At 42.1% G+C, this 24,945-nt stretch overlaps 1 protein-coding gene across 6 annotated transcripts in view; it reads left to right on the top strand.

Moving 5' to 3' along the window:
* RGS6 (regulator of G protein signaling 6) overlaps window positions 1-24,945 on the top strand; it is a 323,298-nt gene that overhangs the window by 227,727 nt on the left and 70,626 nt on the right. For all 6 annotated transcript variants that reach the window (XR_005597748.1, XR_005597746.1, XR_005597745.1 and 3 more), the window contains 5 exons: window positions 251-325; window positions 1,964-2,062; window positions 3,641-3,702; window positions 17,060-17,170; window positions 19,882-20,007. Coding sequence is in view for 1 of the 6 variants with exons in the window: in XM_039535587.1 (XP_039391521.1) it covers window positions 251-325; window positions 1,964-2,062; window positions 3,641-3,702; window positions 17,060-17,170; window positions 19,882-20,007 (473 nt within the window). In the remaining 5 variants the exon portion in view is untranslated. The remainder of the gene's footprint in view (window positions 1-250; window positions 326-1,963; window positions 2,063-3,640; window positions 3,703-17,059; window positions 17,171-19,881; window positions 20,008-24,945) is intronic.

Here is a 24,945-nt window from a genome sequence, read left to right as displayed (position 1 = left end):
TATGAGCAAATGAATTGGATGCTGAGATTCAACTTAATTAACATGTGCAGTTACTGATTAACAAATATGATTTATAGTACACACCTTAAAGAAAGCATCTTGAAAAAGATCCTATTATGTATTTTTGTAACAATATTTATGCTGCAAGCAAAGGATAAAAACTCTGTTTTTTATTATTGCTTTCCAGTGGGAGGAGGTGGTATGTACATTGTTAACATCAATGGTAATGTTATGAATGTCCCTTTCTTAGCCAGGCTGCGTGAACACAACAGAAATGGACATCAGAAAGTGTCGCCGTATGAAAAACCCACAGAAGGTCAAAAAGGTCAGGGTTTTTTTTTTCAGAACAGTAACAACTATGTTTTACACCAACAGTATATTGCATCTTTCAAATGAGAATTTCAAAGTAATTTACAAATATTAATTAAGCCTCCACATTTGTAAGTAAGTTTATTATGTTCATTTTACAAATGGACAGGTAGCAGACCAAGTCTTGGCAGAGTTGAGAACAGCCCTAGGGAGTTCTGTAGCCACTAGACAGCACTCTTTTTCAAATTAAGACCTGATTATTTTTTCTTTTGCCTGGGGTAGTCATCATTTTAATTTTGTGACCACGGAGCTCCCATTTTAACAAATATAGGCAAACATAAATGAACTGTTGCATATCAGCATGATGGTCCCAAAGACGTCAATATGCTGGCTATTAAATGACGACATAACCTTTCAATGTTTCATACAAATGTCAAATAAAAAAAAAATTGAACAAAAAGATGCCTGCTATTGCCTTCAGTACCTGACAAATAAATGCACTACCAGTGATTTGATGGTGTTTTTCTGTTTTGTTGTTGCTATTGTTTTTTAAGGTTTTTGGAAAACTTAAATTGATGCCAAATTAACCCTTTTTTCAGTGCATCACAGCCTCAGGATTAAAAGTTATTTCCCTAAGTTCTCTTAAAGTTGTTTAGTATCATGTTTAGGAGACAACTGAGTTAGAATTGGATTTCCACCCCTATCTTTTCCTGCCTCCCATCTCATTTACTGATCCCTACAAACATAAACACACATACATAACTTCATGCACAAGGCAGTCTCCCTGAAGCCTGTGTACCCTGAAAAATGCATAACAACCGAAGTATCACTTCTCAAATATAAATGTCTCTATTCATTGTGGAAATGCAATAGACTTGTAGAGTAGAGCAAAAAACAGTTATTTTATATCTAGATAAGAGTGCTTGACTGAAAATTAGGTAATTTATAATAAGCAAGCAGATATTGAGAAATTTTGAAGTAAGTGTCAAAAGATGCATATTCACAGAGATGAAGCCTTCATCAAAAATATGAGCTTCATAAAATGTAGAAGTTTCACTTTTGCAACTAACATACTAAGGCCTTGGCTACACTGGCGCTTTACAGTGCTGCAACTTTCTCGCTCATGGGGTGTGAAAAAACACACCCCTGAGCGCAGCAAGTTACAGCGCTGCAAAGCGCCAGTGTAAACACTGCCCCAGCTAATCCCCACGGGGAGGTGGAGTACCTGCAGCGCTGGGAGAGCTCTCTCCCAGCACTGGCGCCGCGACCACACTCGCACTTCAAAGCGCTGCCGCGGGAGTGCTCCTGTGACAGCGCTGTACAGCTGCAATTGTAGCCATACCCTAAGGTAGGGAATCAGAAGACAAACCCTCTCATGTACCTCTGATTATCAGGCCGAGATTTGTATTTGTTCTCAGTTGGGCTCGACAGAGAGAAATCACAATTTTCAATGAACACAGCTACAGCTATTCACCACTCAGGTATTTGTATATACAACCTCATGTATTAACTTTGTTCCAGATTTAAGAGTTATTGATCTTTGAAAAGGTAACAGTAGACAGTTGCTGGCTCCTTACTTGACTGTTTTCATGCACAGATTTTCTTTACATGTGCAACAATAAAGCTCTGTAATTTTTCGTGTTATTTGTTTCAGTCAGTATATGGGGTTACAGAAGATTCTCAATCCCAAAGCCCTGTACATATGCCGTCCCAACCCATACGAAAAACTACAAAAGAGGACTTCCGAAAAAAAGTAAGTAGACCATCTTAGAACAACTCCTCCAAGAACTGAGTACATTATTTTCAAAAAGATGTTTATATTTGTATTGAAATATCAATAAAGCCAGAAAAATGCTAGTTTCCTGGTGCAAAACAATGGAAATGTAAGGTGATGTTGGCATGCTTTGAACAAAGTAGAATGTATTAAAAGCTAAATATGAAAGGGGACATGCAGATACATTGAGATGAATGCTACATGCCATATTCTTTTTTCAAATTAACAGTCCAAAATGCCACTCACCTTACATGCCCACAGACAGCATTTCCCATAAAATGTTACAAATTTTTCTGTGCAGGTTTATTTTAAGTAATTATACCTTTCAAAAATGTTTCAGTCATCCAATCAGGGAGCACATGCAATGCCATGTGACTTTGGTGACCAACAACATGCCACGAATAGCAAATAGGCAACACAAACAGTTTGTGAACAACCCACGGTCTGAAAATTATGTTCCAGAATATTTGGCAAATACTTGCAAAGAATGAATGCATTCAACAAAAATCAGGATGGGTTTGCAAGCAACCCGCAGCCAAAAACTAAACCAAATTTATAAAGAATTTTGTGTGTGTTGTACTGTCTGTAGCCATAGTTTTGCCTCTCCTTCAGGTCACCAGGGATACTCAAAAAGTGGGCGGTATTGATAAGGGAGGAGGATTATCCAAAGCAGCTGGAGGTTCTGCTCATTCAGTGCTGCTTCCACAGGCAGGGCTTCCAGGGAACTTCCAGTAGGAATAAACGCTATTTTCTGTAGTAGAACCCCCCAGGGAAAGGCAGGCACTGTACCACCAATGTGTAGCAAGGGCTGAATATTAAGGGGGTAATGCAGTTATGATCAGAATCCCTGCAGCGCACAGCCAACCCAGCGAATGCAGGCAGGGAGGGGCAACTTACATGTCCCTGTTCCAGCACAAGTAAACCTGTCTCACTGTTGTGTTCTCTGACACCCGGGAGAGAACACATGGTTATTCCTTGCAAACTGATGTGTCACTTGAAATGCAAAGCCAAGACTGCATTGTGGCACAATCAGTGGATGCTCTAGAAAGGAGCGCCGGAACCTGTGTAGACGTGGAGGGGGCACTGGTGCCACAACTGTGGCCGTACCCCCACTGCTCCCTCTCTTCCCTCAAGGCCCTGCCCCAGCCAGGATGCCTGAGAACAGCCACCCTGGGCAGGTGGTGGGTCTGGGGCTCCCAACAGTGTCCTGGGCTCTCTGGAGGGCTCTTACCACAGCCCAGCTCCAACTTGTGGGGGAAACAGGAGGAGCAAGGGGCTGGGCCCTGTGGCAAGGCAGGGCTAAGGCCCACCTCACCCCCCCTACTGGGAAGAGGTTAGCATCGCTAGCAGGGACTGCCCTTTGGGCAGGAAGCTGATCACCTTATGAGCTCCCCCACTGTGAAGCGCAGCCCCTGCCACCACCTCTCCGCACCTACCCGACTATGCTCATGTTAAAAAGTGGGGGCGGGGAAGAATTGCCCCCCTGGCCTCTCCAGCACCCCTGGCTCTAGATCTGCTGGGTTGTTAATCTCTTTTAATCGTCATCTCTTTCCTCAGATAACCTTTCTGAATGTGCAGATAGACAGACACTGTTTAAAAATGTCCAAAGTAGCTGAAAGGTGAGTTTCTTGATTTACATTATTATAATACGCTCTTGTTGATTTAGTATTTCTATTTGTCATCTCAGATGATCAAATGTGACATTTTTCCATAAAGTTATGGTGCAAGGCTCTGTACAAAGGATGAAAGCAGTTCCATTTCAGTTACAAAATTTCCTCGTTCATTTTGTATGAAAAAGAATTTGTTTTTTACTGCTCTTTACTCCCGTTAGCCAGCTCTGGGAGAATGAGCTGGATTCTCTTCTGAATCATGCATCACCTATAAAATTGCCAATGCAATTTCAATTGCAGGGCCAGATTCTGGCCACACTTACAGCTTTTCAACCTCAGTGAAGACACTAGGGTTGTACCTGGGCAAACCAAGCATTATTTTAAGACAGTGGTTCTCAACCAGGGATCCATGTACCGCTGGGTTACGCAGAGGTCTTCCCAGGGATGCGTCAGCTCATCTAGATATTTGCCTAGTTTTACAACAGGCTACATTAAAAGCACTAGTGGAGCCAGTACAAACTACAATTTCATACCAACAATGACTTGTTATATACTGTACACTGAAATGTAAATAAAATATTTATACTCCGGTCAATTTATTTTATTATTATATGGTAAAAATGAGACTGTAAGCAATTTTTCAATAATAGTGTGCTGTGACCCTTTTGTATTTTTATGTCTGATTTTGTAAGCAAGTAGCTTAAGTGAGGTGAAACTTGGGGGTACTCAAGACAAACCAGACTCCTGAAAGGGGTACAGGAGTTTGGAAAGGTTGAGAGGCACTGTTTTAAGGCATTAGCGTCACACAGATGCAAATGATGGAACAATTTCTGCTGTGGAATCTTTATTGCTGGTGATGAAGCATGAGCCAGAAAAGAACCTTCTTGAATTGATCATCCCAGTGTGAGTCTGCAGGTCTGGCAGTTAGAGAACAGCAGCTTAGTTACTTGTAAACTGAGAACATTTGCAATGGAAGTTTTGATACAAATAGGGATCCCCATAATGCTATGTAGAGTTGTTTTGCAGAGCAGAACTGTACTTTAATCTAAAGCAACGGAACAATGATGATTATATTTTTTGCAGTACCAGGTGAAGGCTGGTCCTTTATAGAAAAATAATTAAATAATTGAGAAATATTGGGAATTTGCCATGTTTAAAAAAATTTAAAAGACATTACCTTGCAAAGTGCTGTGCTTCACAGAAGCAGCCCCTGCCTTCAACATATTTATACTGAATTAGGCAAATTAAGAACGCACATGCTTGAAAGTAAATCCCCTGTTGGGTCATCAAAACTAACCAGTTAAATGGCAATGTAACTAATTAAAAAGAAAATGTTCAAATGTTTCATAGGACCTTGCATAAATGTAATGAAATTTTGCTGTATTGAAAATGATCACATCCATATTTACGCTCTAGGCTTTTTGAATCCATTCTTCCCATTGGCAGTTAGCAGCTGAATTTTGTGCTTTATAGTAAAGGTCATTTGCATAGATTTTACCATAAAGATGTTGATACCATGAGGCAGTAAAAATCTCCAGACAGGTAATTTGTAGACAAACAAATTTATCTTTTTTTATAGTTTTGCAAGAATTGTATTAATTCTGAAGGATAAAATCAGTAGAACTCATTAATTTATTAACAGTGAGCATACATGTTCCTCAAGTAGAGCTGAACTGTCATTATTAATAGTATTTATTAATGCCAAGATTTTCAAAAGTAAATAGTTATTTCAACTGGAGCTAGGCAGGAAATAGTTTCCTGTCCCATGAGAATTTTAGAGATTTCAAGACGTTTTCCCATCCCAAATTGGGACAACAAGTCAAAATCTCAAACTTGTTTACAAACGGATAATCTGGAAAAAATGTTTTGTTTCAATAATTTCAAAACGTTCTGTTTTTATTTCAACAATTAAAAAACAGGAACAAAAACCTTCTTTAACTAAACTAACTAAACTAATTTAACTAAAGTTTCAAAATAAAGTTTTTTCAAACCAAAAAAGAAACTTTTGTTTCAAAAATATTCTTGTCCTATTAATTCGGCGTATGCAATCCAGTCAGGCCAAGCCAGTGTTCTTATCAACAATGTTCAAGGCACGAAGACCTCCAGGAAGTAAAGGTCATTGTCCTTAAGTGTACAGTCTGAGGTCTATCCTGCTCCCTCTGAAATCAGTAGGTGTTGTACTATTTACCATAGGTAACTGTAAGACATAAGGAAAACAGATACAGTAGAACCTCAGAGTTACAAACACCTCAGCAATGGAGACTGTAATTCTAAACAAAACATTATGGTGGTACTTCCAAAAGTTTACAACTGAACATTCACTTAATAGAGCTTTGAAACTGCTGCTTTCCTTTTTTTTATTAGTTTACGTTTAACACAGCACTGTACTGTATTTGCTATTTTTTTATTTTTTTTAAAAAAAAATTTTAATCTCTGCTGCTTCCTGATTGCATACTTCTGGTTCCAAAGGAGTTGTGTAGTTGACCGGTCAGTTTGTAACTCTGGTGTTCAGAACTCTGAGGTTCTACTGTAGCAGACATTGGCAGGCAGGGGGAAGGACAAGAGTTCCAGCAATAAAACCCAAAGGTTACTTTGGTAGGTTATTATAGGGTTACATGTTCCTTTTACAGTCAAATCTTGAAATTTGTTCTGGGGTTTTGAGGCATAGTGAATGGGCTAGGAAGAGAATCCCAGACATGGGGAACTGCACTAAATGAGGTGCAAAGACCAGAGCAGGAGAAGATAATAAATGGGGTGATTAGTTGCATGGTTGGACAGAGGAGAGGGCAAATGAGAAGGAATGAGCTGATGTGAACAATTATCTGAAACAAGGAATGTTGTCTCTCGAGTCAGCATGTAAAATGCTGAACACACAAGGACCAGTTCTGTTGAGTAAGAAGGTGCCATTATTACAGTCACTGTCAGAGTAAGTCCATACTTTAAGAGATTAATTCAGCTGACAGTGTGGCAGTTTAGCATGCTACAGCACAACGGAGACTTTCTTCCTGTGCTCTCCATTAGACAGCCGAATAATGACAGCAGCACCCTATGCAACACCAACTGGCATTTTTCAGTTCAGTATAAAGGCATTTCAAGACACCCACGAGAGAACTCCGAGGTGGAGGTGGGGGTGGGGAAAAGGGAAACAAGTTGCAGTGTTAGCAAGACATAATACAGTCCAGCCATTCAACCTGCATGTGCCTTGTGATCTAACTCCCACAGGAAATACCCACCTCGCAGAGTCCTAGAGCCTGAGCTCCAGCCCGAGCCCAAACATCTATATCACAATTAAACAGCCCCTTAGTCCAAGCCCGCTGGCACGGACCAGTCAGGGGTATCTAATTGCAGTGTAGACATACTCTGAATCTCCTGTACAGCTGTGTTTCTCATCTGCAGCTAAATCATGAAATGAGCTCATCACTGGTGGTTCAATCCTGCATGATGCTGAGCACTCCTGCAAGATGTTGAGCATCCTCAACTCTAATTGAAGCCAGTGGAAATTAAGGCCAATCAGCACCATCCAGGATCCAGTGCCGGCTGAGCAGTAGCAATTTCCTTTGAAGTCAGTACTACTACTAACACCTAGCTCTTACCTAGTTCTTTGCATCAGATCTCAAAGTGCTCTACAAAGGAGGTCAGTATCAAAATCCCCATTGACAGATGGGGAAATTGGGGCTCCTGAAGGTGAAGTGAGCTGCCCAAGGTCACCCAGCAGGCCAGTGGCAGAGCCGGGAATAGTATCCATGTCTACTGAGTCCAGTGCTCTAGCCACTAGGCTGAACTGCCTCCCAATGTGTGTTACAGATGCTCAGAACCACTAAGAAGTTAGCGCCTGATGTATAAACAGATTCCATATCAGGTGCTGGATAGAGTGAGGCAGGATATGCTTTTACTGTCCTGCAAATTCTTTTGAGATTTTGACAAATTTTCCTATCCCAAACTGGGACTGTGACGAGGTTCACTCACCACTGTGGTGCCTCCTGTCAGCTGTCATGGGAATTAGGTCTGCTCATGAGGGCGCCCTCCTCTAGTGGTGCCCCACCACCATCATTTTTGTTCCAGGACTCACACCACTCCCAGGACATCCTCTTCAGTGACACTGCCCTCCAGCTGTGCCACACTCTGTATTTCCCCCCTTCTGCAGGACCTGCAATCTCTGTCCAGCCACACTCTCGGTGGCAACTGCAGTTCATTATCCCAGGGCTGCTTCCCATACTGCTCCAGAACCCTTACCTCAGCCTGCAGGCCCTAACAGCCAGCCAGGAGCTCTCTCTAGCTCCCCTGGCCCCTGCTTGCAGCACTGCTCTGTCCCAGGTGCTGGGGGTCCTTCCTGCTGCTAGGAGACTGGTCATCTCCCCTCAAGCTCCAGGCAGCTATTGAATCTGCTCTGCACCACAGCCCTTCTTATATGAGCCTGCCAGCCTACAGACCAGTCTGCCTCACCTCAGTTCCTGAAAAATCATGGAGCAGTCCTCAAGGAATCCATTTTGAAGCACTTGGAGGAGAGGAAGGTGATCAGAAACAATCAACATGGATTCACCAAGCACAGGTCATGCCTGACCAACCTGGTTGCCTTCTATGATGAGCTAACTGGCTCTTTGGATATGGGGAAAGAGGTGGACAAGATGTACCTTGACTTTAGCAACACTTTTGATACAGTATCCCACAGTATTTTTGCCAGCAACTTAAAGAAGTATGGATTGGATGAATGGACTATAAAGTGGATAGAAAGCTGGCTAGAACAATGGCTCAATGTCAAGTTGGCAGCCGGTATCAAGTGGAGTGCCCCAGGGGTCAGTCCTGGGGCTGGTTTTCTTCAACAACTTCATTAATGATCTGGATGATGGGATGGATTGCACCTTCAGCAAGTTTGCGGAAGACACTATGCTGGGGGGAGAGGTAGATACACTGGAGGGTAGGGATAGGGTCCAGAGTCACCTAGACAAATTGGAGGATTGGGCCGAAAGAAATCTGATGAGGTTCAACAAGGACAAGTGCAGAGTCCTACACTTAGGACAGAAGAATCCCATGCACTGCTACAGGCTGGGGACTGGCTGGCTAAGTGGCAGTTCTGCAGAAAAGGACCTGGGGGTTACAGTGGACGAGAAGCTGGATATGAGTCAACAGTGTACCCTTGTTGCCAAGAAGGCTAATGTCATATTGGGCTGCATTAGTAGGAGCATTGCCAGCAGATTGAGGGAAGTGATTGTTCCCTTCTATTTGGTACTAGTGAGGCCACATCTGAAGTATTGCGTCCATTTTTGGGGGCCCCGCTACAGAAAGGATGTGGACAAATTGGAGAGAGTCCAGCAGAGGGCAAGAAAAATGATTAGGGGGCTGGGGCACATAACTTAAGAGGGGAGAGTGAGGGGAAAAAATTCACTGAATAATTCCCAACCATCTGTATAGTTGTGCATTAATACAGTGGCTGTGGTTTACCTGGGGCTGTCTCAGATGAAAAGGGTTAGTTGTTAAGAAGTCTCCATTACCAGACAGTAAAAGGACAGGTGTATCATGAACATGACATAAATTGTGATTGCCTGGCCCAGCATAGACATTATAATGAATGAATGCTTAAAGCCAGATTGGGATGGCCTTGTTTGTCTATGGAGGAAGGGATTGGAGGTGGTTGAAAGGTATAATCTGTAGGCAAAAGTGGAAGTCAAATCCTAGTGAGGCAAATAGAAAGGAGCACAAACACTGCCAACTTAAGTGCAAGAGTGTAATAAGAAAAGCCAAAGAGGAGTTTGAAGAACGGCTAGCCAAAAACTCCAAAGGTAATAACAAAATGTTTTTTAAGTACATCAGAAGCAGGAAGCCTGCTAAACAACCAGTGGGGCCCCTTGATGATCAAAATTCAAAAGGAGCGCTTAAAGACGATAAAGTCATTGCGGAGAAACTAAATGGATTCTTTGCTTCAGTCTTCACGGCTGAGGATGTTAGGGAGATTCCCAAACCTGAGCTGGCTTTTGTAGGTGACAAATCTGAGGAACTGTCACAGATTGAAGTGTCACTAGAGGAGGTTTTGGAATTAATTGATAAACTCAACATTAACAAGTCACCGGGACCAGATGGCATTCACCCAAGAGTTCTGAAAGAACTCAAATGTGAAGTTATGAACTATTAACTAAGGTTTGTAACCTGTCCTTGAAATCGGCTTCGTACCCGATGACTGGAAGTTAGCTAATGTAACGCCAATATTTAAAAAGGGCTCTAGGGGTGATCCGGCAATTACAGACCGGTAAGTCTAACGTCGGTACCGGGCAAATTAGTTGAAACAATAGTAAAGAATAAAATTGTCAGACACATAGAAAAACATAAACTCTTGAGCAATAGTCAACATGGTTTCTGTAAAGGGAAATCGTGTCTTACTAATCTATTAGAGTTCTTTGAAGGGGTCAACAAACATGTGGACAAGGGGATCCGTGGACATAGTGTACTTAGATTTCAGAAAGCCTTTGACAAGGTCCTCACCAAAGGCTCTTACGTAAATTAAGCTGTCATGGGATAAAAGGAAAAGTCCTTTCATGGATTGAGAACTGGTTAAAGGACAGGGAACAAAGGGTAGGAATTAATGGTAAATTCTCAGAATGGAGAGGGGTAACTAGTGGTGTTCCCCAAGGGTCAGTCCTGGGACCAATCCTATTCAATTTATTCATAAATGATCTGGAGAAAGGGGTAAACAGTGAGGTGGCAAAGTTTGCAGATGATACTAAACTACTCAAGATAGTTAAGACCAAAGCAGATTGTGAAGAACTTCAAAAGATCTCACAAAACTAAGTGATTGGGCAACAAAATGGCAAATGAAATTTAATGTGGATAAATGTAAAGTAATGCACATTGGAAAAAATAACCCCAACTATACATACAACATGATGGGGGCTAATTTAGCTACAACGAGTCAGGAAAAGATCTTGGAGTTATCGTGGATAGTTCTCTGAAGATGTCCACGCAGTGTGCAGAGGCGGTCAAAAAGCAAACAGGATGTTAGGAATCATTAAAAGGGGATAGAGAATAAGACTGAGAATATATTATTGCCCTTATATAAATCCATGGTACGCCCACACCTCGAATACTGTGTACAGATGTGGTCTCCTCACCTCAAAAAAGATATTCTAGCACTAGAAAAGGTTCAGAAAAGAGCAACTAAAATGATTAGGGGTTTAGAGAGGGTCCCATATGAGGAAAGATTAAAGAGGCTAGGACTCTTCAGTTTGGAAAAGAGAAGACTAAGGGGGGACATGATAGAGGTATATAAAATCATGAGTGATGTTGAGAAAGTGGATAAGGAAAAGTTATTTACTTATTCCCATAATACAAGAACTAGGGGTCACCAAATGAAATTAATAGGCAGCAGGTTTAAAACAAATAAAAGGAAGTTCTTCTTCACGCAGCGCACAGTCAACTTGTGGAACTCCTTACCTGAGGAGGTTGTGAAGGCTAGGACTATAACAATGTTTAAAAGGGGACTGGATAAATTAATGGTGGCTAAGTCCATAAATGGCTATTAGCCAGGATGGGTAAGAATGGTGTCCCTAGCCTCTGTTCGTCAGAGGATGGAGATGGATGGCAGGAGAGAGATCACTTGATCATTGCCTGTTAGATTCACTCCCTCAGGGGCACCTGGCATTGGCCACTGTCGGTAGACAGATACTGAGCTAGATGGACCTTTGGTCTGACCCGGTACGGCCTTTCTTATGTTCTTATGTTAGGCATCTGAGTCTTAAAGACAGATGTGGTCCCAGCCTGTGTATTTCTTCTTGATCTGAGAAGAAGGCTTCCCACATCAAGATGGAGCATTGCATGCTGGAACTTGTGGTCTCTTTGGAACATGCTTCCATTCCCAAAATGGCAGCTTTAGTATCCTTCTCTAAATACTTTAGGGTGGTACCCTTGTTTCCAGGAAGGTTGTCTAAGGGAATACATCCATATGGCAGAAACCTGGGATGGCAATGCCAATTCCTTTCCCATTTTCATGCTAAAAAAAAACAAATTAAAAGCAGGTTGGAATCCTACCACCCAGGAGAAAAGGGTAGGTTTCAGCAGGGCTGGCTCCAGGCACCAGCTTAAGAAGCAGGTGCTTGGGGCAGCCACTCCGGAGAGGGGCAGCAGGTCCAGCTATTCGGCGGCAATTCAGCGGAGGGTCCCTCACTCCCGCTTGGAACGAAGGACCTCTCACTGAATTGCCGCAGATTGCGATTGCGGCTTTTTTCTTTCTTTCTTTCTTTTTTTTTTTTTTTGGTTGCTTGGGGCGGCAAAACCCCTGGAGCCAGCCCTGGTTTTCAAATTCTTCTGCATACACAAATTGTGACCAAATGCTTACCACAATTAATGATGACAAAAAGGGGCAAGGAACAGAAGCCAGATTAGTGAAAGAACATGTTAAAGAATGTTTAGATAAGTTAAATTATTCAAGTCAGCAGGGCCTGATGAAATACACCCTGGGGATCTTAAGAAACTAGCTAAAGCAATTTTGGAAACCATAATGATTATCTCTGTGGATGGATGATATCCCAAAGAACTGGGGAAGGGCAGACATAGCACCTATCTTTAAAAGCAGGGGGAAGAGGACTTGGGGAGTTACAGACCAGTCAGTCTAACTTTGATACCTGGAAATATTCTGGAACAAATTATTAAACGATCAGTTTGTAAGCATCTTGAGGATAATAGAGTAAGTACTAGCCAATATGGATTTGCCAACAAATAAATCATGCCAAACCAACCTACTTTCCTTCTTTGACAGGGTTATTTGCCTAGTGGATGGGAGAAGAAGTAGATGTGATTATATCTTGATTTTAGTACTGCTTTTGACATAGTCCCAGGTGACATTCTCATACGTAAATTAGTGAAATTTGGTCTAGAAGAAACTACTATAAAATGGATGCAAAACTGGTTGAAAAACCATGCTAAGCCTATTATCAATGGCTCACTCTAAAACTGGGAGAATATATCTAGTGGGAACCTTCAGTGGTCTGTCCTGAGTCTGGTACTATTCATTATTTTCATTAGTGACTTGAATAATGGGGTGAAGTGTTTGCTTATAAAATCTGCAGATGACACCAAACTGTGAGGGGTTGCAAGCACTTTGGAGGACAAGATTTGAATTCAGAATAACCTTGACAAATTGGAGAATTGGTCTGAAACCACTAAGATGAAATTCAATGAAGATAAGTGCAAAGTACTATACTTAGGAAAGAAAAATAAAGTGCACAAATAAAAAAAATTGGGAATAAGTGGCTAGTCATTGGAACTGGGGAAAGGATCTGGGGGTGGAATGGTACCCAGGGTTGTGAGATACCTCACTGTGATTTAACCTGAGTGTGAGGAAATCTCTACACCTGCTGTGACTCAGCACAAGCACTACCTTCCAGGCCTCCGCTAGCCTCACTTTCTCTGTGCGGGTTAGTGGTAGGCACACTAATACCTGAGTCCTCCGACCATCTCCTGTAGCATCCAGCCCCTTATCCACTGAACACTCAGAGAACTGCCAGATTTGCTGTTCCCAAAGGAACAGTGGACCACAGCTTATTACTTATCCCTTAGAACACAGCTCTGCTAAACACATGGCACTTAGATATATTTATAGTGAAAACAAGAATAAGCTTTGTCAGAGAACAGAGATTCAAATGATTGATAGTGAGTAAATCATAACACACTTTCTAGAGACTAAATTTAACTACCAGGTTGTCCGCCTGTCTAACAAAGCTTATCTGATCCAAGGTTCTCTCCAGTGATTTCAACCAAGCCTGGCTGAAAGATCCCTTTTTTATGAAGTGAACTCACTGTCCATTTACTTATTTACTTCCTCAGTGAAGGATGCCAAAGTGTCGTCTTTGCTTCTTCTCGCTAAATATACCAGTCACACCTTTGATGCGTATCTCAAGATAGCCCTTCCCCCTGGCACTGTTTACCTCTTCATGATAGTTTCCTTCTGAAGTCCCTACCAGCTCTTCATTAGCATTTGACTTAGAATACTAGGTTGCCCAGTGTGAACCAGACAATATTTCGTGTACATGTAAACATAAACAGATAGAGGAAAAACCTGCTTTTCACCTTTCCTGGTGACCAACCCTGCAGCTGCATACCTTAAGAAAATAATTTTCAGTATATAGTACATAACTCTTACATAGTATCAGTACCTACATTTCATAATGATATTGATGACCAGAGTGACACAGGCTTTTATTACAGACCCCAAATGACACTCTTTGGTCAACTAGAATGTAAATGCCAGACCCAGGAGATTCCTATAACCCTTGTGCCCCCATTATGCCCTCTGCCAGTTGGCAGCAAGAGGTCCCTGGGCCACAGAGGGTAATAGTGAATCATAAATTGAATGTGAGTCAATGTCATGCAGTTGCAAAAATGGCAAATATCATTCTGGGGTATATTAACAGGAGTGTTGTATGTAAGACACAGGAGGTAATTGTTCTGCTCTCCTTGGCAGTAGTGAGGCTTCCGCTGAAGTACTATGTTCAGTTTTGGGCACCACACTTCAAGAATGATGTTCACAAAATGGAGAGAGTCTGGAAGAGAGCAACAAAAGCGATAAAAGGGTTAGAAAACCCTCACCTCTGTGGGAAGGCTAAAGAAAGTGCATGTTATGTGCACTGATGGTAGGACAAGAAATAACTTGCTTAATCTGCAGCAAGGTGGATATATGTTAGAAGTTGGGAAAAACTCTCACTGTAAGGATAGCTAAATACTGGAATAGGTTACCAAGGGAAGTTATGGAATTGCCATCATTGGAGGTTTTTAAGAACAGATTAGACAAATACTTGTCAGAGATGGTCTAAGCATACATGATCCTGCCTCAGTCCAGAGGGAAGCACTAGATGACCTCTCTAGGTCCCTTCTGGCCCTAGGTTTCCATGATTCTATGTTGATCCAGCCACCACAGCAATTCCTGAGGGAGCAAACATTGCTCTGTTGCTGTATGTGCCAGAAATACTCAGTGACAAGAGTTCTCTTTCCTTCCTCCACATTGTTTTTCTCCATTTGACCTGCACACCCAGGGGCGGCTCAGGCACCAGCGCACCAAGCATGTGCCTGGGGTGGCAAGCTGCGGGGGGCGGCCTGCCAGTTGCCGTGAGGGAGGCAGTCAGGCTGCCTTTGGTGGCATGCCTGCGGGAGGTCCACTGGTCCCACGGTTTCAGCGGCAATTTGGCATTGGGTATGCCGAAGGCGCGGGACCGGTGGACCTCCCTCAGGCATGCCGCTGAAAGCTGCCTGACTGCTGTGCTTGGGGCAGCAAAATACATAGAGCCGCCCCTGCACGCACCGCTGCTGGCTTTAGGATTTGGGTACCTTGAGTGAAGTTACTGTCTCAAATTCCACCCACTCCTTTCCACAATGTTTGAGCTTTTCTTGTTCTGACATTGCATGATTGTGTATTGATACAACACCATCCTGTAGCACCATTCCATTGTAATGACTCCTGAAGTAAATCTGGGCCTCTTCAAATGAACGGCAACTCATTTCCTGTGACCTGCAACAAAACCATGGAGGAGTATCTTGTAACTTTCAAGATGGGTGTCAACCATGCCAAGGGTGTTGTGAATCCCCTGCATTAATAGTATCCCCGTGAATGTGCGTGTAAGAAATGCCTAACACCATTCTTGCATGCCTCAGTGAAGCATAACCACTACATCTTCTACCAGAATTATATTACATCACTTGAAAGGCCAAAAGCTCTAGTTTATATTTCTTTCCCTTAGGATTGCCTGGGCAATCTAACTTCCATCTAGACAAGCAATGATCCAGTTGCTGTTGATAGGCTGAATCAGCAAAAGGCACTTAGCCCATCTTGTTTTATTTAATTTTAACTTATTTTTTGCTACGACTTGTGGCGCCTGCAATGCATTCTCATTATTTTATTAGGAGCCATTTAACTTTCACAGCAGAGTGCGCCTGATTGATTTTTTGACCTCCTCTCGCATTTCCATCTCTGGGATTGTTGCTGCTCTCTGAAATTGGATGCCATTCCCTCCTCCAACCCCTAACCCTCAACAATCGTGAAATGTAATTAATGAAATGAAATAAGACATCATGGGACTGGATGCCCTGAGGGTCTATTGGAACCTGCTACATTTACAAAAGTGTGTGATTTTAATACCTTCTGACAACAGTTAGGACCAAAAAAGAGGAGGGGTGGTGAATAGGGTAGGTCAGAGCAACTTTCTGGCTTCTGTGACACACAGAAAAAAATAAAAAAATGTCCATGACTATTCAGTGTCTGGGCTAAATGAATTTCCTTTAGCTATGCTCATCTTCATGTTGTGGATTTCCCCTTCTCCCCCATTGCAAATATTTGATTGATCAAGTTCTACTCACAAACATGTTCCCACAAGAGGAATTCCCAAGTTGTTTCTGCAAGTATTTGTGGAAGCCACTTTTTAAATCCGCACCCCCAGTTATTTACCCGGCAAGTACTTTCACACTCATTCAGTCAAGGAATAGAAACTATAATATGTGCCTTATCTAACCAGTCACAAGTAAGCAACATGGCATATATATATAAAATATTTGAAATAAAAACAAAATACTCCACAAAATATTAATCACATCATTTCAGGTAATACTTGGTGGAATTGCAATCTGCTGGTGGATATTCTATGAGAAGAAAAAGGAATATAATTAGCTGAATAACTTATTGTGAATTATTTACTCAGCTCTAGTATAAACACAGCTCAAAAACTTCCCTGGTCAAGAGCACAGCATGATGCTGAGCGCCTTGCAAATTAATTTATGGAGCTTTACCAACATGTACACAATTTTTTTTATTTTTTGAAACTTAGATTATTAAAAGATACAACTATTATTGATTGTATTGCAGTAGCATCTAGAGGTTGCAGCTCCATCTGCACAAACATTGCTAAAAGATAGCTCATGCCGTGAAGAGCTTACAGTCAAGCTCTGCTCCTGAAAAAGTCTATTCCCCCGCCCCCATGTGTACACAACGAGCATAACGTTAATCATGTGCAGAAGTCTTTGCAGGATTGAGGCCTAGGTACAAGACGAGACAACAAGGGGATACAACTTACTTGGGCACACACAGTAATGACGTGATCACTGTGAAAAGCCCTGGCCGTAGCACACCAGCTGCCTAACCATTACTGGGTTTTTCTATACGCACCATAGCAGACATGAGTTTTAAGGAGGACAATGCAGTGGCTTTGTGAAGTTTTCTGGAGAGAAACTTCCATGCATAAGAGGTGTCATGGGGCAAAGCATCAAGGTACTTGTTGGAAAATTTGACCAATATGTAAAACTAAAAAGAAAATTGTTGAAGAATTGTAGTTTGCCAATTCACATGTAAACATGTAGGCCACAGCTGTTCTTTTCTTTTCTTTTTTCCCCGTCCTAGTTTAATAACTTACTCAGACCAGTACATTGAATATGATCCATTTATAACTCCTGCTGAACCTTCCAATCCCTGGATAAGTGATGACTCTACTTTATGGGACATAGAAATGAGGTAAGAAATTGAAATTCCATGGAAACTATTAATAACCTTAAAGCAATCCTTTCATTTTATTTGTATTGTGCTCCCCATATAGACAGTAGATTGTATACGCGGGTACGTTCAGAAGTGAAACCTGCTTGCAAGAAAGAAGGGCTCATGCTATTTTTTAATTTTCATAAGTTATATTAGATGGCCACAGAGAGATTTGGGCCTTTCTTGTTTGTTTTGCTCTTCTATGGCATATAATAAATGCCCGAAAAGTTAAAGGAAAGAATGTAGTGGTGATTCTCCACTGCCATGACCTTGTGTGGTTATTTTATTTACACCCTTGAAAAATGGGTGTGCGATTTTGCTAAACCAGAATGGTCATGTTGTGTACCCACTTTGCACAGGTCTGAATGACTACACAAGATATAAGGCAGAATAAAGTTTAAACCCAGTGTCCTTATTTACTCAGATCACAATGACAGTAGTACTTGGGACTAGAATCATCCTGCCTGAGCACATGTCTAGCAGCTGCAAGAGCAGCTATGAGTGCAGCCTCAGAGTATTTGGGGCCTGGCTCCCCAGCTCATTCACATACACCCATCGGTCACATTGCTAGACCTCAGTTCAGGCACCAGGGTGATTAGGCAGTGTCCACTTCTCCAAATCCTTTGCTCTTACTGTGTGAATGTTTAGTTGGCATTCCTACTCAGGACCAAATATGACCTGGGTGTGATATTAAAATAGTCAAATATTTCAAAGGGGAGCTACAAATTCGCTTCAGTTCTCATGCCTGATTATGAGATAGAAACCTAAGGTAAAATCTGCTCTTTGGAACTTGGAGGTAAAAAAACTCAAAATCGAAATACTGGGTCTGCCTCTGGAGGGCCAGTCCATGCTGAATCATCATCTCCAGGCACATGGTTGCCTGTGGAGAGTACCAGACTCAGCAGCCAGACATCAAATCCTGTCCTAAAAGAAATCCAAGGACAGAGCAAATGGATTTTTGTGTTTCCCTCAGTTGTGAAAGGTACCTCCTCACTTTCACTCCATCGCACACTGGAATCTGTGATCCATTTCTTAATCCCTACTTCCCTTATCTTTTATTTTGTGATACCCTGGACTTATTTTTAATCTATTTCAGTTTTGGTATTGCTTCCCCTGCAAGACCCTGATGCAATTTTAATCTCTTTAAAAGTTTTGTATGGACTAAATAGCCATAACTGCAGCAAAATGCCCCTCTGATATTAACAGAGTGCTGGTACCCTGATATTGAAGCTATATTATTACTGTATCTCCCCAAGTGGTCAGCATGGTGTCTCCTGAAAGACTTTTGTGCTCCTGAGAATTATGATTTAAACCTGATGTCAGGGCTGCATATGAGTGTAAAGAAATGCCTCGCCGCCTCTAGGGTCTCAGGTCAAGTTAATGGAGATGATTCTTCTGGTGATGAAAATGAGAAGATGGTACTGCTGGGAGATGGGAGAACAATAGCTTGATAGGTCCATTTTATTCTCTACTCCAAGAGCATTAGCTGCTTCTGCATCTAGTTGCAACTTGTTTGAATAATTTTGAAAACTCAGGCTCCCAGCCACCCCTTTTTCAGGAAAATGAAACTATTCACACCACATTTCAAACCCTCCATGTGTTGGCAAAGGCCTACCCATCTTAATTTATACAGCTACTGTGACCCTGCAGGTAGTCCCTCCTGTAACCCCACACTTCGGGAAATGCAACTGTAAAGTCATTCAGTTTTGGATACAGCTTGGGCTGTCAAGTGGAGGTCATATCAAATCCCGGTTCACTCCATGCCCTAATACAATGTCAAGACTTTAAAAGACTCCATCCCCCCAATGACATTTATTTTATCTTTGTTTAATCTTTACACCAAAGGAAAATTAAAAGCAGGCACACTAATTGAAACTCCTGCATTCTGGCCCCCTTTGTCCTTTTAGCAGGGACCCACTGTCTATTAGAGTCTCTGATTTTAGGAATTTTTCATGACCAGGCCTCATCTGTAATCTGTGAAACAGAAAAGCATGTCGCTCACTAGGCATTGTACTTGTCTTAAGGAGACTGAGATTTTAGTACTACTAGTCTGAGCAATCATGCTGTATTTTAATGGATGTGCCTTATTTGGTACCTAATGTCATGTCAACCTTAATCAGAGACTCCTCAAACATTTTCATAGTGTGGGCCACATTTTAATGCATTGCTGTTCTCCTGGAAACCTCTCTTCTAATTTGCAATAGCAGACACCACCTCCTCCCATTTACAAATATACCATATCCCTGATGTAACTATAGAAATTACTGCCATGGAACAGTAATATTAAGGAAATATTTAGGACAGGATTTTCAAAGGTGACTAGTGATTTTGTCCGAAGAAGTGGGTATTCACCCACGAAAGCTCATGCTGCAAAACGTCTGTTAGTCTATAAGGTGCCACAGGATTCTTTGCTGCTTTTAGTGATTTTGTGTTCTTCCATTTTTGGATGTGCAATTTAAGACCCCTTAAAAAGGCCTGATTTTCAGAGGGCTGGGTGCCCTAATCTTCAGGTCTTCTTTTCATATGGTGCATGATGGCCTCCATTTGTGTGAGTTACAAGAGAAGCCTCACCCTTTGGTTTATCATCCTTTTTCCCTTTGATGTTGAATTGAGTCAATTGCCATTCACCCTTTCTGGACCGCAGATGGCCATGCATTCACTCTTACCTTTCCTCTCCCTCACCTTGACAGCAAAGAGCCCAGCCAACAACGTGTGAAAAGATGGGGCTTCTCTATAGATGAGGTGCTGAAGGATCCAGTGGGGCGAGACCTGTTCCTTCGTTTTCTGGAGTCCGAATTCAGTTCAGAAAACCTCAGGTAAAACCCCTCCACGTGAGCTGTATGCACAGGTTCACACCCATGTACTGGGCCAAACCTGAAATCCTTACTCAGACAAAACCACTCATTGAAGTCAGAGGAGTAAAGACTGAGAGTTATAGGATTTGGCCCACAGCATATGCACTTTAAATTTTACATAAGTTTATACGAGTGGTGCGTTTATGAAAAGATGTAAATAATCATGACCAAAGCCACCTTTGCCACAGGTCTGTCAGTGTGTCAATAATAAACCTGCAGCTTGCAAAGGTTGAACATTGTGATGAATCAGAGCATACATATGGGTTCATATACAATAAGTAGTGCAGGGGTTCTACGGAAGAAGTAGTATGTGATGATGGAATTAGAGAATATCATAATGCATCCAGAAAAGGGGGTCAAATTAAGGTTGCATAGTGGTGTAAGGCAGTGATATTGTGCCCTGATCTGTCATCATTTCTGATGAAGTTCAGGATCAAATTCATCATGCTTTGTGCCTACAGCGAGCACCTGAAGTTACACTGAGTTTGGTTTGCCACGTGGAATTGTGGTATCACCAAATGAATGCAGCAGGGAAGAGAAAACTAGAGCAGTTAGAAAGGGGAGAGTCCATGTTTACACCCACCTTATACATATCTGCAATCAGAGGAATGGACAGGCTGAAAAGGGACATCATAGTTTAGTGTGATTTTAGCAAAACAAATTTCTAAACTTTCCTTAATTTAAATAGATTAAGTAATTCATAGAACATGAAATGTGATGTGACAAACTCCCCACAGTGCACTGTCAGTCAATAATTTTCATAAAGAATAGCAGAAACAAAACGTATTCTTTAAGAAGAGTCAAACTATACAATTGTCAACAACTTTTAATCTCATTAAAGAGTTCCCCAGTGGTATACATGATGAAAACGCAGTCCAAAAACTAATTTAAAGAATTGTTTATTTTCTGTGTAATATATCTAATACAGAGCCAAGTCATGCAGTCCTTGAATATGCAAAATCACCATAAAGTGCCCTACAGTATCTTCTTTATAGTTAACACCAGTGCGTAATGGGAAATTTAAGCCACAAAAAATAAGGTATGTAAAAATGGCTTTTAGAGACTAAAAGTCCGGAAATTAAAGCTGAAATTCCCTCGGTCGGGTGCTACAGAAAGTGGGTGCTGACCTCATTTACCAGATGAAGTGAAATACCTTAGCACAGGAGGGTAATGGTAAGAGTTGCAGTGAGACTACAGCTTCATTTGAAGATTAAAGACGACGACTTCCAATTCCCGTATGTTTCTATGGCTTAATTTTGTGTTTCTAAAGCTTCAAGAAATGAGTGTTGAATGCCGCAGATCCTATGGAGTCCAGTAAAAATAGACAGACATGCACATTCCAAATTACATCATCACAGTGGCTATCAAATGTTTCTCTTGTTGGTAATCTCAGTATAGCGGCCAACAGCTGAATGGGCACAGAGATTGAATCACCCTTTCTCCCTAAGAAGCATTCCCTCTAGAGGAGAGTTAGAGCACTTTGGCAGGGCAATATTGGGCAGCTTGTATTTCTGCTGCCAGCACAATATCTGTTCTGAGGACATAAAGAGGATTAAATAGGGTCCAATTCTCATCAGGTGTAAATTAATGTATTGAAATCAATGGAGCGACTCCACTTCACACCAGCTGAGAATCTGACCCAGTGTCTTTCACTGGCCCTAAATTTGTGTAATTATTTTAACTTTAAGAATGAAATATAGAATCATAGAATCTCAGGGTTGGAAGGGACCTCAGGAGGTCATCTAGTCCAACCCCCTGCTCAAAGCAGGACCAAACCCAACTAAATCATCCCAGCCAGGGCTTTGTCAAGCCTGACCTTAAAAACCTCTAAGGAAGGAGATTCCACTACCTCCCTAGGTAACCCATTCCAGTTCTTCACCACCCTACTAGTGAAAAAGTTTTTCCTAATGTCCAACCTAAACCTTCCCCTCTGCAACTTGAGACCATTACTCCTTGTTCTGTCATCTTCTACCACTGAGAACAGTCTAGATCCATCCTCTTTGGAACCCCCTTTCAGGTAGTTGAAAGCAGCTATCAAATCCCCCCTCATTCTTCTCTTCTGCAGACTAAACAATCCCAGTTCCCTCAGCCTCTCCTCATAAGTCATGTGCTCCAGCCCCCTAATCATTTTTGTTGCCCTCCGCTGGACTCTCTCCAATTTATCCACATCCTTCTTGTAGTGTGGGGCCCAAAACTGGACACAGTACTCCAAATGAGGCCTCACCAGTGCTGAGTAGAGGGGAATGATCACATCCCTCGATCTGCTGGAAATGCCCCTTCTTATACAACCCAAAATGCCATTAGCCTTCTTGGCAACAAGGGCACACTGTTGACTCATATTCAGCTTTTCGTCCACCGTAACCCCTAGGTCCTTTTCTGCAGAACTGCTGCCCAGCCATTCGGTCCCTAGTCTGTAGCAGTGCATGGGATTCTTCCGTCCTAAGTGCAGGACTCTGCACTTGTCCTTGTTGAACCTCATCATATTTCTTTTGGCCCAATCCTCTAATTTGTCTAGGTCCCTCTGTATCCTATCCCTACCCTCCAGCGTATCAACCACTCCTCCCAGTTTAGTGTCATCTGCAAATTTGCTAAGGGTGCAGTCCACACCATCCTCCAGATCGTTAATGAAGATATTGAATAAAACCGGCCCCAGCACCGACCCTTGGGGCACTCCACTTGATACCGGCTGCCAACTAGACATGGAACCATTGATCACTACCCGTTGAGCCCGACCATCTAGCCAGTTTTCTATCCACCTTACCGTCCATTCATCCAGCCCAGACGTCTTTAACTTGCTGGCAAGAATACTGTGGGAGACTGTATCAAAAGCTTTGCTAAAGTCCAGAAATAGCACATCCACTGCTTTCCCCTCATCCACAGAGCTGGTTATCTCATCATAGAAGGCAATTAGGTTAGTCAGGCATGACTTGCCCTTGGTGAATCCATGCTGACTGTTCCTGATCACTTTCCCCTCCTTTAAGTGATTCAGGATTGATTCCTTGAGGACCTGTTCCATGATTTTTCCAGGGACTGAGGTGAGACTGACTGGCCTGTAGTTCCCTGGATCTTCCTTCTTCCCTTTTTTAAAGATGGGCACTACATTAGCTTTTTTCCAGTCGTCCGGGACCACCCCGATCGCCATGATTTTTCAAAGATAATGGCCAATGGCTCTGCAATCTCATCGGCCAACTCCTTTAGCACCCTTGGATGCAGCGCATCCGGCCCCATTTACTCTGTTGCTACTTGGGAAAGATCTGAGCAGCAGCAGCGGCACTGAGCCCTCTCCTCTACTAACTTAGGAACTGCAGATCCTCCTATTTGGACCTTATTGACATCACAGGGAAGGCATTTTTCCAAACATGTTTCACCTACTGGCTTAAAGAGATGCTGCCAATGCCTCATCACCATCAATATTTTTATACAAGTTCCCCATTGGACGGCAACAATGAGACTGTCAGCATGGGCAGGCCACTAATGTTCTCTACACCCACTCTGTGCAACCCTGCTCACACAGTAGTTAGAATACCAGGAGTCAGGCACTCCTGGAGCTGCACTGCCAGCACAACCATGGGAAAGTTTCAGGACAGTAGGCAGCCTAGGCAAGGACTGCAGGAGTCCTTGGCATCTGAATGCAAGACAAACGTTTACAAGTTGAATGAACTGGGTGGACAATGCAGACATTAGAGCACTGAGTTAGTGCATGAGAAAAGTGAAATTCAATGGAAAATTGTTTTAAACTATAGGGAAACTGAGTCAAATGAGAAATTTAAAAGGTAAATGAACAGCATAAACTGTAAAAAAAATAATACTACAATTTTCATTTTTTGTACTATTAATAATCTAAGAAGTTATTTGTAACACAAGCAAGGCAATATTTTAAAATGGTCTTTAACCTTCCCAAGCCCCTTTAAGTGGCTATTGAACTTCTACATCTTCATTGCACTTATGTACATTTGTGTTCTTGTTCTGGCAATTAATCTGCCATTATGAAACACTGGTTAGATCTTTGCCATTTAAATAGGGTGCATTCCTCAGATTCCTTTTGTGAAATGCATTCCTGCTTGAACTAATGAAGGGCAGAAGGTTTGCCTCTGGCAGGTGTGCATGCACTCAGCCTCCTCCAATGAATCCAGAGAGTATCATAATTAGAAATCAAATTGTTACCTTTCTGTGTCACCGCTAGCCACTCCTCATGCCGCTATGTATTCTCTTTAACCCTGAGGTAAAGCCTATGTACATACCAAAGGGAAGGAGGCCTTTCACAAAAACTATCCAAAAACCCAGCAGAGTTAAACAACAGTTTACAGGATAGGCCCTGACCCTACATGAGGATCCACTAACACAGACTCTTGACTCCAGCGAGACTCCACGCAAACACAGGGCTCCATATTAGCAGATCCTCATGCTGACTGAAGCCTTAGATAATAACTAGCACAAGGAGAGAAAAATGAAGACCTATTCACAAGGGAAAATAGAAACAGGTTGGATTGTAGAAGGCTCTTGCATCAACAGTAGTGTGGATTTGTGTGGCGGGGCAGAGGGAAGGCCAGTGCTAGACACGATCAAGCAAAATTTATACTTGTATTTACTAATGAATGTCTGAGAAGTGGTAGGTAATTTCTTTAGGATGAACACTTGCTAGAAAATTCCCATCTGCAACCATTCTTTAAAGACCCTGCAACCAACAGATATCAGATGTGTGAGGTGATCACAATGGGGCCATATTCTTCCACTGGGGCATAAATGCAACCCTCATTAATGTTGATAGGAGTTACATGCACACATCAAGGGGAGAATAAAGCCATATGTTACTGAGTGGCCAACAAGACAGATACAAACGAGTGACTATTGGAAAACTCAGAAGTTACTAGCGGTGCAACCAAAGAGGTTTCCTGCAAT

Source organism: Mauremys reevesii, linkage group 4 (assembly GCF_016161935.1).
Source record: "Mauremys reevesii isolate NIE-2019 linkage group 4, ASM1616193v1, whole genome shotgun sequence".
NCBI lineage: Eukaryota > Metazoa > Chordata > Testudines > Geoemydidae > Mauremys > Mauremys reevesii.
This window is presented reverse-complemented; position numbering and strand designations above follow the sequence as displayed.